The sequence below is a fragment of the Camellia sinensis genome, chromosome 10 (genome assembly GCF_055761805.1).
Source record: "Camellia sinensis isolate YWXY chromosome 10, ASM5576180v1, whole genome shotgun sequence".
Lineage (NCBI taxonomy): Eukaryota > Viridiplantae > Streptophyta > Magnoliopsida > Ericales > Theaceae > Camellia > Camellia sinensis.
In genome coordinates, this window is record NC_138970.1 from 159,376,221 (window position 1) to 159,391,301 (window position 15,081).

General features: G+C 34.6%; 1 protein-coding gene across 1 annotated transcript; it reads left to right on the forward strand.

Annotated features, from left to right (window-relative positions):
- Positions 1-13,633: 13,633 nt before the first annotated feature.
- On the forward strand, positions 13,634-14,513 carry LOC145800808 (uncharacterized). Its single transcript, XM_082890550.1, has 2 exons — positions 13,634-13,822; positions 14,070-14,513. Exons 1-2 carry the CDS (start codon positions 13,634-13,636, stop codon positions 14,511-14,513), a joined length of 633 nt encoding a protein of 210 aa, XP_082746676.1.
- Positions 14,514-15,081: the final 568 nt, after the last annotated feature.

The window sequence follows — 15,081 nt, forward strand, 5'->3', positions numbered from 1 at the left end:
GTGGTTTAACACTTTCAATGCAATTTTCCCAACGCATTTGCGACAACGACTTAATCGTGAGGCCTTCCTTTTGATTATCTTTTAAAATTGTCCAACGTTGAACAGAAGATGAAAACAATACATATATGCGCTGTACCACACCAAAAAAATTTTTTGCTTTAGAGCAAGAGTTGGCCATATCACAAAGCACAAGGTTAAGACTATGACAACCACACGACGTATAGAATGCTCTAGGATTTACTTGAAGTACTCTTGTTTGAATACCTTTGTTTTTGCCTTTTATGTTGGAGCCATTGTTATATCCTTGCCCTCTTAAGTCACCAATATCAAGTTGAAGGTTAACTACTGCTTCTTGAAGTTTATCAAAAAGTCTCATCCCCGATGTATCATCTACATTCAAGAATTCCAAAAAAAACTCTTTTACTTTAATTGGACTTGTTGAAACATCCACGCATCGTACAACAAGAGACATTTGTTCTTGATGGCTTATATCCGATGTACAATCAAGTATGACCGAAAAGTATTTTGCTAGTTTGATTATCGACAAAATTGCACTTTTGACTTCCCCGGCCAACATTTGTATCACCTTATTTGGAATTTTATGACTTAGACAATGGTAATAAATCTCACCATTTTCTATCCGCCGCAAGTGTTGTTCCATCGTTGGATCAAACTCGCCAATCATTTCAATTATTCTTAAAAAAAGTCCATTGCTCTCTTCATAAATCTTCTCATAGCTTCCACGAAAAGGCAAATTATTCTTGGCAAGTGTTTTCACAACTGCAATTATATCAACAAAACCCGTCTCAAGTGCTTTTTTTCTTTGTTAACTTGTTCTTGTATACTTTTATCTATTGTTTGATGCTTTCCCAATCTTTCCTCCAACTCAATCCATTTGCTCATGCAAGTAATGTGCTCGTTACCACTTTCATGGCCTTTAAGTCTCTCACCAATATTTCTCCAGTCTTTAAATCCTTCGGTAGCCAATTGTGTCTTATTTCCCTCTTGCTTAAACAACTTACAACAAAAGCAAAATACTCTATCCAAAAGTTCTGAGTATATCAGCCATGTCCTATCAAATTTTTTTCCATTTGGTAAATGCCGAATGTAATGAACAGGTGAGAAATGCCTATGTCTAGAAGAATCATCCTTAGGGAAGTTGAACTCATAATTTCTTCTCACAGGACCTTTTTCGACTAAAAAATCTCGTAAATTCTGGTCAATTATTTTTCAAGTCTCTGGATTATCTATATTTGAATGCTCACATTCTGTATTCATCTCATCATCTTGATTGGCTTCTACACTCACAAATTTCCTATTTCCTTCTACATTTTCCAAATTTTCATTCTCATTATCCACCAAATTTTCGTTCTCATTATTCATCAAAGTTTCAAATTCTTCACTATTCAAGTCTTCAATTGATTGTTCTGTTTGTTTGTCACTCGTAAAGAATTTATCAATAGCTCCTCTTTGACACTCGATTAATTTTTCAACTCTTTGCTTCTTTTTCCTTTTTGCAAATCCAGACGGATAATTTCTTTTACGAGTCATGATGAGCTGAGATCAAAATATTTTTTTAGATCAAAATTCAAAACAAGAGCACCATGACTTAACAAAACACAAAACTTTTAAATTATGTGATGTAAACTATTAAACTTAAACGAATTCTTCTTGATGATGTAAATACCAATATTATAATGGCAATTAATTGGGCAAAAGACAAGACAAATATTTAATTAATTAAATAGATAAAAAAGATATTTACCTGTGCTTACTGTGTTGAGATTAAAATATTTTTTTAAATCAAAATTCAAAACAAAAGCACCACCACTTAACAAAATACAAAACTTCTAAATTATGTGATGTGAACTATTAAACTTAAATAAATTTTTCTTGATGATGTAATTACCAATATTATAATAGCAATTAATTTTGCAAAAGACAAGATAAATATTTAATTAATTGAATAGGAAAAAAAAATATTTACCTATGCTTGCTGTACTGAGATCAAAATTTTTTTAAAATCAAAATTCAAAACAAGAGCACCACCACTTAACAAAATACAAAACTTTTAAATTATGTGATGTGAACTATTAAACTTAAATAAATTTTTCTTGATTATGTAAATACCAATATTATAATAGTAATTAATTGTGCAAAAGACAAGATAAATATTTAATTAATTGAATAGAAAAAAAAAAAATTTACTTGTGCTGGTGTGTGCTTCGTCTGGGCTGCTGGTGGTGTGTCCTTGGTGGTGTGTGCTATCAAACAAATGTAGGGAAAGTTGCATTAAGAGATGATAGGGTTAGGAATTAAAAAAATGGGCCTTTCAGACTGTTGGGCTGGGCCTTAAACTATTGGCGTTTTAATGGGTCAAAAAAATTAAGTTAGTTTGGGCCTTTTTTTTAATTTTTTTTGGACTTAAAACACACCTAACATATTATACTAACTTATAATAGGAGGGCCCCCCTATTTTGAGCCTATTTTGAGGGGCCCTAAGCCATGGCCTTGTGGGCCTATGGCCAGGGCCGGGCCTGTTAGGCAAATAAGGATATTATGCATCATGGTAGATGTGCTCTGCATTGAACCTCCATTAGTGAAACAATAATAGCTACTCCAGAGCCAATAGTATGCTCAGCATTGAACTATGACTACTTAAGGGAAATAAATAATTGTTGCACACACATAATATTCCAAGTGTTCACATAAGCTTTAAGAGCCACCACATTACGGCCTTGTGCGTTCCCAGGATTCATGAGTGTGTTTGAGAATTAGCCCAAATCTCATACGTAGCGGCCCCACTACCACACTCACATAGGTGAATTCTGTCAAGGGTGCTCTTGTAACTATAACACCCTTCTCAATAAGAGCTACATAAATTCATTAAGAGTTTTTAGTAACTCAACCTCTACAACGTTACAAGATAAATGCACTTACATCATAGGGATGGGTAAAAAGTAATTTAGTGCATTTCTCACGGCCATCATATGATCGTTTTTCTCATTGAACCCAGTTATAGGATCTCCGGTCCATGGGTTGATTATCCTCATACATGGCTCCTGCTATATTCAATGGGCTTCAACCACATCCCCCTCGATGTATTCCAGACTCTATCTCTTGTTAAGGCCTTAGTTAATGGATTTGCAAGATTATCACCAGATTTAATATAATCCACATTTATGATGCCATTATTCATATAAGATCTCACAGTACTTTGTTTTCTTCTGATAGGTCTGGATTTATTGTTATAATAACGGTTGTTAACTCGACCAATTGCTGCGGTGCTATCACAATGAATCAATATAGGTGGAATCAGTTTTTCCCAAGAAGAGATTTCATTTAACAAATCTCTTAACCAATTTGCTTCTTCACTGGCTGTAGCTAAAGCAATAAGTTCAGCCTCCATTGTTGAATTAGCAATAATGATTTTTTTTTTTCGATTTCCAACTTATAGCACCACCTCCCAAGGTAACCAGTGGTTGATAATGAATCACCTGACAAGGTATTCCAATCGGCATCACTGTAACCTTTAAGTACTGTAGGATACTTATTATAAAACAAGCCATATTTTATGGTACCAGATAAATATTGCATAATACGCTCAATGGCTAGCCAATGATCACTACCAAGCTTGCTAGTAAACCTGCTAAGTACTCCACTTGCATAAGCAATGTTAGGTCTAGTACAGTCAGTCGCATGACGCAAGCTACCAATCATACTGGCATATTCCTTTTGATTAATTACATCCTCATCATTTTTCAATAGGAAATAAATGTACATGAGGATCAAAAGGAGTAAGAATATGCTTGCACTTATAAAAATTATATTTTCTCAAAATTTTCTCAACATAATGCGACTGATTAAGAAATATACCATCACAAGTTTTTGTAATTTTCATTCCCAAAATATAATTAGCCTCACCAAGATCTTTCATATTAAAATGGTTACTAAGCATATTTTTAGTTTCTACGATGATATGCAAATTAGAGCCAAATATAAGTAAATCATCTACATAGAGGCTAATAATGACATGTGAATTCTCTTCAGATTTATAGTAGATGCATTTATCATATTCATTTGTTTTATAGCCATTCTCAATCATACATGAATCAAATTTCTCATGCCACTGTTTAGGGGCCTGTTTTAAGCCATATAGGGATTTAACTAGCTTGCACACTTTGCTTTCTTGACCAGGTTCCATAAAACCGTCAGGTTGATCCATATAGATTTCTTCACCTAGGTCTCCATTTAAAAAGGTTGTTTTAACATCTATTTGATGAATTTTTAGATCATGAATTGCAGCCACTACAATTAATAGTCTAATGGATGTAACTCTTGTAACTGCAGAAAATGTATCAAAAAAGTCAAGATCTGTTTGTTATTTAAAACCTTTTGCAACAAGCCTTACTTTATATTTATCAATAGTTCCATCCGGTTTAAGTTTTTTTTTTTCTCAAAATCCATTTACAGCCAATAGTTTTACAACCTGGTGGTAAATCTACTAATAGCCAAGTTTTGTTGGATAATAATGATTCCATCTCAACATTTACATCCTTGTTCCAAAAAACAGAGTCAGGAGATGCCAAAGTTTCTTGTAAAGTTAATGGAACTTCCTTCACATTAAAAACATGATAATTAGGGCCAAAATATTTTTCTAATCTGGCTCTTTTACTCTGTCTAGGTTCAAAAACTAAAGTATCTTGGTTTTGTAAAAGAGGAGTAGAGGAAACTGTTTTAGATAAAATATTTTCTTGATAATTTTGACCCTCACCATTTTTAGATTTAAAAGGAATTTTTCTTCATGAAAAATTGCATCACCTGATTCAAAAATTATTTTGTTTTCCATATCAAAAAATCTATAGGCTGTACTCTTTGTTGCATATCCAAGAAAAACACAAGTGGCAGCTTTCACACCTATAACGATCCCGGGTTTACCCTTGTTGTATAGTGATCCGGACATGTATCCGTGGATGTTGGTAGTTGATCATTATCTTGTTTACATCCTTTCTTACTTTGTATTTGAGTTATAGGATGTGTTGGGCAGGTTTGTTACAGGTTGGTTGAGTTTAGAAACCAAAACTAGTTGCCCAGATTTTGACCTGTCCGCTCGAGCGGGGGTTTTGGCGCTCGAGCGGGAGTTTCACCCATCCAGTATTTCCTGTACGGTGTTCGACGCTTGAGCGTGAGATTGGCCGCTCGAGCGGGATTGTGTGAGCGACGCTCGAGCCGGGAGTTGGAAACTCGAGCGGGAGACCTGTCTGCAAAAGTTTTGGGAGTGTGTATCCGGAGCTCGAGCGGGGGATTGGCTGCTCGAGCGGGAGTCTGTGAATGACGCTCGAGCGGGGCTTTGGACGCTCGAGCGGGGCGACTGGGTTAAAGTTCCGTGTTTTGACTTTTCAAATCACTTTTTCACTTTCTCTTCTCTCTCCTACTTTTCCAAAAACACCATTGTTGAGCCTCTCACTCTAGAACTCTACCTTCTCTCTAGGTTTTGATCTAGTAGGAGTGATTTGCTCATCTTTGGCCTTTACAAAAAAGTTGTTGATCGTCGATGACTACATTTTAATCTGAAAATTTCGGGATTTGGAGCACGTTGGGTTTTGTCATCTTCTCCCTTGGGGCTCCGGATTTGAGGTAGGGATATCCTACTCCTCTCTATGGATTTTGTCTTTAGATTTTAGTATTTTGAGATGTTGGGGTTGGTTTGGTAATTTTGTGAAAGTTTGGGCTTTTGTGTAATTTTACAAAAGTTGGGGTTTTATTTATAATAAACCTAGATGCATGTTTGGCATAGAGAAATGGAATAAATGTTGAATCATTGATGAAAATGGGACCTTAAGGGTTGTAATGTTAATTATGGAGAATGCCCTAATTACATTATTTGATTAATTAGGTTAATTAATCGTGAGAAATGAGGTTATGAAATAGAGATGTTGAGATTGGGAATACATGGGATTAAAGGGTGTAGTTGGATTTCATGTCACTCACCTAGTTGGAAATGTCGATTTTATATCCATTTGTTGCATTTATTTACTGTATAGAAATAACTGCTTTGGGCTATCGGTGGAGGATAGTCGTGATTGTTGTAGACAATGCATGATGATTAGGCAAACGGAAACTAATCATTGGAATGAGTCATTGAGTATGATGATTGAAAGAACACGTTAAATTTATGTGTTGCGTGATGATGTGTATAATTATTGTTTATATGCATTGTGTTGTGTTGGAGGAGATAGGGGATGTACTCCACGGTTTAGGGGAAGATAGGGGATGGACCTCTAAACCGGATGTTGTTGGGAGGAGATAGAGGATGGACTCCGTAGATAGAGCTCATATGCTTATCTAGTATTGTGTTGACAGAGCTCATATGCTTGTCATTGGAAGTGTGATAGTGCTCATATGCATATCTGTGGAAGTAATGATACAGCTTGTATGCTTATCTATTGTTGTGTGATATAGCTAGTATGCTTATCTATTATGAAATAGGAAGTGTTTGATATGAGTTACTGTCTCATATGAGTTGTTTGGCCAGGTTCTGAGCCATGGTTGTAAATTGAGAATTGAAAGGAATTGGAAAATGAAAGTAACTTGGACTCATAAGTCGTATGACATAAAATGTGATTTATGTGGACGTATCAGTGTTGGCCATCTATCAATTGCTAATCTTTTAGTCATTGTTCATGGTTGGTTTAGTGTATTTCTACTGGGCAGTGGCTCACCTTATATGGGAATATCATTTTCAGGTACAGGTAGCATGCCACCTCCAAGGTCATAGCTTGGGAGGCTAGAGGCGGACAGATCTTTGTTGTTTAAGTTCCTTTTTGATGTATTACATGTATATTCAAGCCGAGGGCTTAATGTGTAGATGAGTTAGTACTCTTTTGTTGTAACCAAGTGTTAACTTGGAAAGCTGTAAGCCCGTAGGGCATTTTGCTTTTGTTGTTAACATGTAATACTCTTGTAATGAAACTCTGATGAATAGAAGATTGTGGATATTTCATATGTCAATGAATGTTTTATTTGATGGGTTTAATGTTATTATTTTGAGGGCGTTACAACACCTAATTTAGGTCTTTTAGGGTCCACAATTCTAACAAAAGCTAGACAACCCCAAACCCCCAAATATGTCAAATTTGGCTTATGCCTTTTCCACAACTCAAAAGGTGTAACTTTTGTTTTTTTATGTGGCACTCTATTCATAACATAACATGCAGTTAAAATTGCTTCTCCCCACAAATTTGAAGGAGCACCTACTTCAATTAGCATAGCATTTGTTAAATCAGTTAAAGTTCTATTTTTCCTTTCTGCTACACCATTAGATATAGGTGAATATGGTGGAGTAGTTTCATGGATTGTTCCCAAAGACCGAGCAAATGAGTTGAATCCAAAAGATTCATACTCCCGGTTTCTATCACTTCTATATCTTTCAATCTTTTTACCAAATTGATTTTCAATTTCAAGAAGGAATTCTTTAAACTTTTCAAAAGCATCACTTTTATTTTTCAACAAGTATACATAAGTGTATTTTGAAAAATCATCAATAAAAGTGATAAAATATTTATTTCCACCACGTGTTAAAATTCTCTCAAATTCACATAAATCAGTGTGAATTAATTCTAACAATTTAGTATTTCTCACCACGCTTTTATGAGGCTTTTTAGTTATTTTTGCGTGACTGCAAACTTCACATTTCTCAAACTTATTTGTTAGTCTGAGAATTAATCCTAAACTACTCATGACTCCCCCATATTGGCTATTAATATGACACAGACGAGCATGCCAAAAATTTATAGAAGGCAGCATGTAAACAAAAACATGTACTTTCTTATTCTCAATATTTAATTTAAACATTCCATCACAGGCATACCCTTTCCCCACAAATATGTCTTTTTTAGTGATTACATATTGGTCAGATTCAAGAGTCTGCTTGAAACTAGCTTTGTTGAACAAATAACTCGACATTAAATTTTTCCTCATGGACGGTGTGTACAACACATCTTTTAAAACAAGCACACGTTCAGAGATAAATTTCAGCTCAACATCCCCACACTCGAGCACCTTGGTTAAACTGGAGTCACCAAGCATAACAGTCCTCTTCTCATTAAAATGAGTGAAATCTTTGAACCAATCTTTATCATAGCAGACATGCCTATTGGCACCAGAGTCTGCGTACCACCCTTCCACAGATTGAACCATAAAAATATCTGTGATCATAGCCACAAATGGTCCCTCGGTAACATTAGCTTGTGGTCGAGACTATTGTTTCCAAAATTTGCAAGTTCGAGCAATATGCCCACTTTTGCCACACACAAAACATGTCACGTTTGTCAGATCTTGTGAATGGGGTTCTTGGTTCTATTTCTTTTGCTCGGGTAATTTTTATTTTGTGGCCTTCTAGTATTTTTTCAGATTTTCTTAACTGGCTTCAAGTGACTATTTTTATGAAATCGACCTTTAGGTAAAATATTTCCAAAAGTTAAATTTACCTTTGCAGTAGAATGCTCTTGTGTCATAAGTGCATCTTGTCCTCGTGTTCCCTCCTCCACCCGAATCCGTGTGATTAGAGTCTCCAAGGACGTCTCTTTTTGCTTGTGACTCATTGACTTCTGGAACTCCCTTCAAGATGATGGTAGTTTGTCAACAATACCTGCTACAACAAGATTGTCTCCAATTTTGATGCCTTCGGATCTAACTTCGGTCACTAGCACCTGAAAATCTTGAACTTTCTCTACCACTGATTTTCCATCTATCATTTGATAGCAGAAAAAATGACTTGCAGCATATTTTTTAGTGCCTGCCTCTTCAGTGTCATATTTATTCTGCAAGGCTTTCCAAATTTTCTTGGCAGTGGTGTAAGTAGTATTATAATAATCATAAAATTGATCAGAAAGACAAATCAAAAGATAATATCGACATTTTTACTCATCTATGTTGTATTTCTCGATTTTTCAAGATGAGCGGCATACTCCTCGCCAGTCATTTCTTCAGTGGGGACTTTGTTCGGATTTTTCTCGGTCAAGATATAGGCCACCTTGAGGAGACTGAGGTAGAAAAGCACCTTGCCTTTCCATCTCTTGAAATGGGCTCCAATGAATCGGAAGGGCTTGTTGAGATCGCCGGTATTCTTGTTGGGCTTCTCCAGTACTGGCTCCATGAATTTTTGCTATTTGAATCTCCTTAAAATTGTTGGTGATAATTACAAATAAAATACCAGAAAATAAAAATTACAATAACTATTGTAAGGGCTGAGGCGCGGGAAATTCGCTCTCTTTAAGGAGATTCAAGCCCTCTGCGGTTAGGCATAACCTCACATCGGTGCAGCAGGAAAAACCTTGACTTGTCCCCCCCAGGATACAATAGCCTGACTAAGTCATATGGTTCACCAATACTACACAATTGGTTGAACCTAAAGCTTTATCACATACACCCTTTTTTATTTGCCTAATAATCTCACACAAAACATAATAAAGCAACAAAAACTTTTTCTCCCTTCCAAGATAAGAAGTTAGATCAATTTATGGAAGATGAAACTTGGTAGGCAAGTGTCTTGGAGGAGAAGAAACTTAGTGGATAAGTTTCTTGGAGGATTCTTGGAGGCTCCTTGGAAGTTGCTTGGAGGATAAGTATGAAGACTTGACTTGGTGGGCAAACAAACTTAGAGAGAACGAAAAGAAAACTTGGAGGAAAAGAAAAGAAAATCAAACCTATAGCACATTATAATATTAAAATATCTGCTAATAGTTTCCATAATGGGGTCTTTGGTTTGAGATATGGCAAGTACTTTGTATTCGTTGTACTTCGTTTTTTTTTTCTTGTCTGCTGGATTGGATCCTCTCCAATCTTGGGCGTTGTGCTAGCATATGATTGTACTACCTTCTCGGTGCCAACCTAGTTGGAATTGTTAAGTGTAGATATGATGCTTGTTGCACCTCCCTACTTTATTGATGTAAGTTCTTCATTTGTAATTCTTCTTTTATCAATAAAGTTTCTCTTTTGCTGATAAAAAAAAAAAAAAAAGTACTTTGTATTCGTTAGTTGAAGGAGCAAATCCTAACAAACAACGTCTAGAGGAAACACCTGTCGTGTAACCAGTAACTTGATCGAAGTTTATAATAGTGGTGGCTGGAAGCGTTAAGATCTCTCTTGTGCTAGGGTTCCAAACAGCGTTGCCAAAATATACTAAGCCATTAACAGACTGTGTGAAATTAAAGCCATTTGTATCTGTTACAGGCAATGTTTGAAGGGGAAGATGTGGTCCTATTCCTTCTGGGTGTGTTGAATCCAATTAGGTTTGAAAGGATGTTGATACCGCCTAGTCGAATATGGGATCGAGCGCGGTGGGAGGTGATGAACAGTGTGTCAGCTATTATGGAGCAACATAGTTTTGAAACACACCTGAATCTGTGTAAAGATTTTGCAGGAAGTTCTTTGAGTACTTGGAAGATAATCTCTTAAGGGATTGAGCTCTTTCTTTCTTTATGCCTCTCCTCCATCATCATCTTCTTATTCTAAATTTTTTTTTGAGTTTTTAGGGTTTTTTTTTCTTTGGACAATAGCATTAATACATGAGAAACTCTGGGTACCAGATTAAAGGCGCGTGAGTGTCGGGATTGATTTTTCTTCAGAACAATCCTACATACCTATACTACTAAATTCGGAGATTTGTCTCAAAATAAAATTTTAGTGCAAGTACAAAAAAATTTCTTGAAAATTCTAACACATATCATTATTAATATTTTAAATTTTAAAATAATATAACTTTTATTTTAGATGTCGATTTTTAATAACATTAGCATTGTTAAAATCCTCTCATCAAGATTTATCAAATAAGATCTATGTTAACTATAAAATTCTTGAGGAAAAAAAAAATTTACTATCAAAATTGACGTAAACAGTAAATTGTTATTTTGTTTGACAGTAACATGTTACACTAATTCACAGTACATTTTATTGTTACAAAAAACCAAAAATACACATATACAACATTTTTAAACTTATATAAAATAAAATAAAATAAAAGAATTCATCGTTAAAAGAGTTCGAATCGTTTCAGCTATTCATGGTTGATTCTTCTTCACTCTCCCAACAATTTTGCAAAAAACCCTTCCACAGAGAGTGATGAGTTTTAGAGAGAGATAGAGATTCAACCGATGAATATAGAGATTCAAGCAAAAGCCACAGAGATCAAAACCACAAGCCACGAAACAATAACTAAAATCCAGAGATGCCGATGACAATCACCACCACCACTACTCATCCGTCGATAAGCACTGCTCCAAGCATGAAATGCGTCGAGACCATGCCGTTGATGGTCATCATAGATCGAGAGATGAGAGGGACGACAACGACTTTAGGCTTGAATGGCGTCAGACTTCGTTGATACAGATTTAAAATTTGTGATATATATATATATATATATATATATATATATATATATATATATATATATATATGCATGGGCAATATTGTCTAAGAAAAAAAAAGAATATTTATTCTATCCTTACTCAATTATGCGCCTCCTCCTTAGGGAGTTTATGAAGTAAAATAAATTGAACTGTCTTTTTCACTAAATAAGGGTTCAGTGGAGGGATTTTGGCAAAATTTTCCTTTAAACTCACACTTTCACCCACAATGATGTGGCGAAGGTTGGGTCCCATGTCATTGAATGTATAGTAAATCAAGAGTTGACATATAGGATATTACATCATTGTGGGTACAATTATGGATGTTTCTTGTGTGTCTCAAATATTTTCATTTTCTTAAAATTTTCTTAGAATGATTTTTTAGTTGGTTGAAATTTACTTTTACTAAAGTTGAGAGTACAATAAGCATTTCAACTTTAAACTCTCAAAATTATCAAAATTTAACTTTATCACTCTGCAATCACTTTAAGAAAAATCACTCTAAAAATCCTGGCTCACATAAAACTACCCAAAATTTTCTTAATGTCATGTGTAATGGAGATTGAATTAATATAAATGTATAGGATCCATATGAAAATTCTAAATAAAATTCAGAATTTAGTAGTATTACTCTTAATTATAGTGCTAGGTCTGTATAGCGGCATCGTTTCACTATTATTATTAGCAGTTGATCCATATAATGCATGTGCTGTTTCTTTTTTAAAAAAATATTTAATAGTACGATGTGTGTTATAAAATAATAATTTTAATTTAAAATTAAAGTATGATTTTAATTATTTATTTTGATAATATTGACGTTATTGATCTATATAAGTATTACCTGAATACTTATATATATATATATATATATATAAATATTAATTTTAGTTAAATTATTTGTGTATTTTGATAATTTTAATTATATCATATTATGAAATTGTAATCATCATCTAATAATTTTGTATGATACAATAAATTATAATATAGTAAACAAAAACTCATTTTGATATTAAAAATAACAGTTAAATTAGAGGAAGGATTAGTAACATAAAATTAAAAGTAATTCTAACTGTTTAATTTTCTTTTATATTCTTTTGAAAAATAAAAATATTTAGAAATAGAAACTATATAAAATTTATTGAAATATTAAATATATTTGTTGTAATTGGATTATCATATAATGATTTTATATGATATATATTAAAGTAAAATAAATACTCTTAATTAAATTAAAATATTAACTATATAAAATAAATTCAACAACGATTAACCAAGAAAGAATCCTATAACAACATCTAAATCTGTAATATGAAGTTAAAACATTAATTAACCAAGTGATTAATTATCTGTAATATGATGTTAAAACATATAAGCTGTTCAGTAATTGAAAAAGTAACTCAAGCATTAAATTCAAACTTTAGAGGTTTCGAGAGTATCATTTTTGTGTAGGTTTTTCCTTCTATAAGTTGTGATTATATATAAAATAATATTGGAAAGATTTTGTACAATCAAAGTATAATCTATATAGAGATCTGGTGTATGATGAAATATTAAGGAGAAGATTAACAAGAGAACATGTCTGGAAGCTAAGTAGGATGATGGAATGGATATGGCTGCAAAAGTCAAGGCTTAACTGGAACATGAAAGGTGATAGAAATACCAGATTTTTTCATGTGATGGCCAGGAGTAGACAAAGTAAAAATGAAATCTCTTCCAGTACGATTGATAATGTATTGTTTGAAAAGCCTAATCAAATTAAGATAGAGGTTTATGAGCATTTCAAGAAGCATTTCTCTGAGGATTGGGCTTCTAGACCTACCCTAGGAGGGTCATTTATGTCAGTGTAGTGAAGCTCTTATTGTGGGGTTGTAGAGGCAGAGGTTTCACAGGCAAAAATTAAAGCTGCAATTAGAGATTGTGATGGCAACAAGGCTCCAGGCCGTGATGGATTTAATTTGATTTACTTAAAAAAATTCTAGAAATTGATTAAGGGAGATGTGTGCAACTTTTTAAAGTAATTTCACATGAATAGAAAATTGGTGAAGGGATTAAATAGCTCATTTATTTCATTCATTCCTAAAAAGGAAAATCCAGTGGGTCTTGGGGATTATAGACCCATTAGCCTTATTGGATTAGTTTACAAAATTTTGGCTAAGGTGTTGGCTAGTAGGTTGAAAGCTGTTTTGCCCCATATAATTAGTGAATCTCAAACAGAATTTATAGGGGGGATGAATATTATAGATGGTGTGCTAATTGCAAATGAGGTGGTGGATGGTTGGAAGAAAACAAAAATGAAGGGTTTGCTAATTAAGCTTGATTTCGAGAAGGCCTTCGATTCTGTGAATTGGCTCTCCCTCAAATTTATGCTTTTGAATTTTGGTTTTAGGGAAAAATGGATTAGTTGGATTGAAGAATGTGTATCCTTTGCCAGACTATCAGTCATTGTCAATGACTCTCCAACTACGGAGTTCAATCCATAAAAAGGCCTGAGGCAATGGGATCCTTTATCTAAGTTTTTATTCAATTTGGCAGCAAAAGACCTTAGCATTCTATTGTCTACAGCACAACAGTTAGGCCTCATTAAAGGAGTTAAGATAGGAGCTAATGGTGTTGTTGTCCTATCTTTAATTTGCAAATGATTCATTCTTATTTTGTAAAGCACAGGAGGTTAAAGTTTGTAATTTAAAGAGCATCTTAAGAGGCTTTGAGCTGATTTCAGGTTTGAGAATTAACTACCACAGAAGTTTGGTGTGTGGAGTGGATGTGCAAGAGGATGTCATTAATTCCTTTGCAGAAAAATCAAACTGTAAGACAAAATCCTTGCATATTCATTACTTGGGGTTGCCCTTGGGAGCTAATCCAAATAGGAAAGCAACTTGGAAACCAGTTCTGGACAAAGTCAGAAGTAGGTTGGCTGGGTGGAAGAGAAGGTTGCTACCATTTGCAGGTAGGCTTACTCTAATTAAAGTTGTAACTTCCTCTTTGCCTGTATGCCATCTATCTCTCTTTAAGATGCCAGAAGGGGTAGCTAGAGAGTTTGAGAAGCTTAAGGCCAGATTCCTCTGGGGTGGATCTGAATTGAAGAGGAAACTCCATATGGTGAAGTAGGAGGAAATATAGCGTTCCTGGTTTAGACCCGACCCGTTGATGTTTCGAATCCGGGTTTTGTTTGTCTTATTTAGATATTCATACTGTGTTTCTCCTTATTTCTCATTAAGTTTGGTTATTGGAGTGTCTTGGTTGTATTTGGAATAGGTTGGTTGCTAGTTGGTCCAAACTGTTGTTGTCCAAAATTTGGCCTCTTCGCTCAAGCGAGCTTTGTGATCTCCCAATACTTTTGCAGGCTTGTAGAGGTACTGGGGAGGTAGTATCCTTCACTCGAGCGATGGTCTTCTGTCTGTAAAACTTCTGGGAGATTGTATTCTACGCTTGAGCAAAAATTCTTGCGCTCGAATGAAACAACTCATTGTGTGTGGTCGCTCGAGCGACAACTCTTGTACTCGAGCGAACAGTGTGTATATCAGTTCATAAATAGGCCATTCTACATCACTTTTTCATCTCTCTTTCTCTCTAAAACATTTTAAAACCCTAAGTTGAGACTCTCTCTCTAAGGCTCACCGTCTCTCTACAAATACACCAAGACCTTCCTATTTCTCCGTCCTACTCCCTTTGTTAA

Coding starts and splice junctions, on each gene's coding strand:
- LOC145800808 (XM_082890550.1), top strand. CDS start 13,634: ATGAATATTATAGATGGTGTGCTAATTGCAAATGAGGTGGTGGATGGT. Junction 13,823..14,069: donor TTAGTTGGATTGAAGAATGT/GTATCCTTTGCC, acceptor TGTAAAGCACAG/GAGGTTAAAGTTTGTAATTT.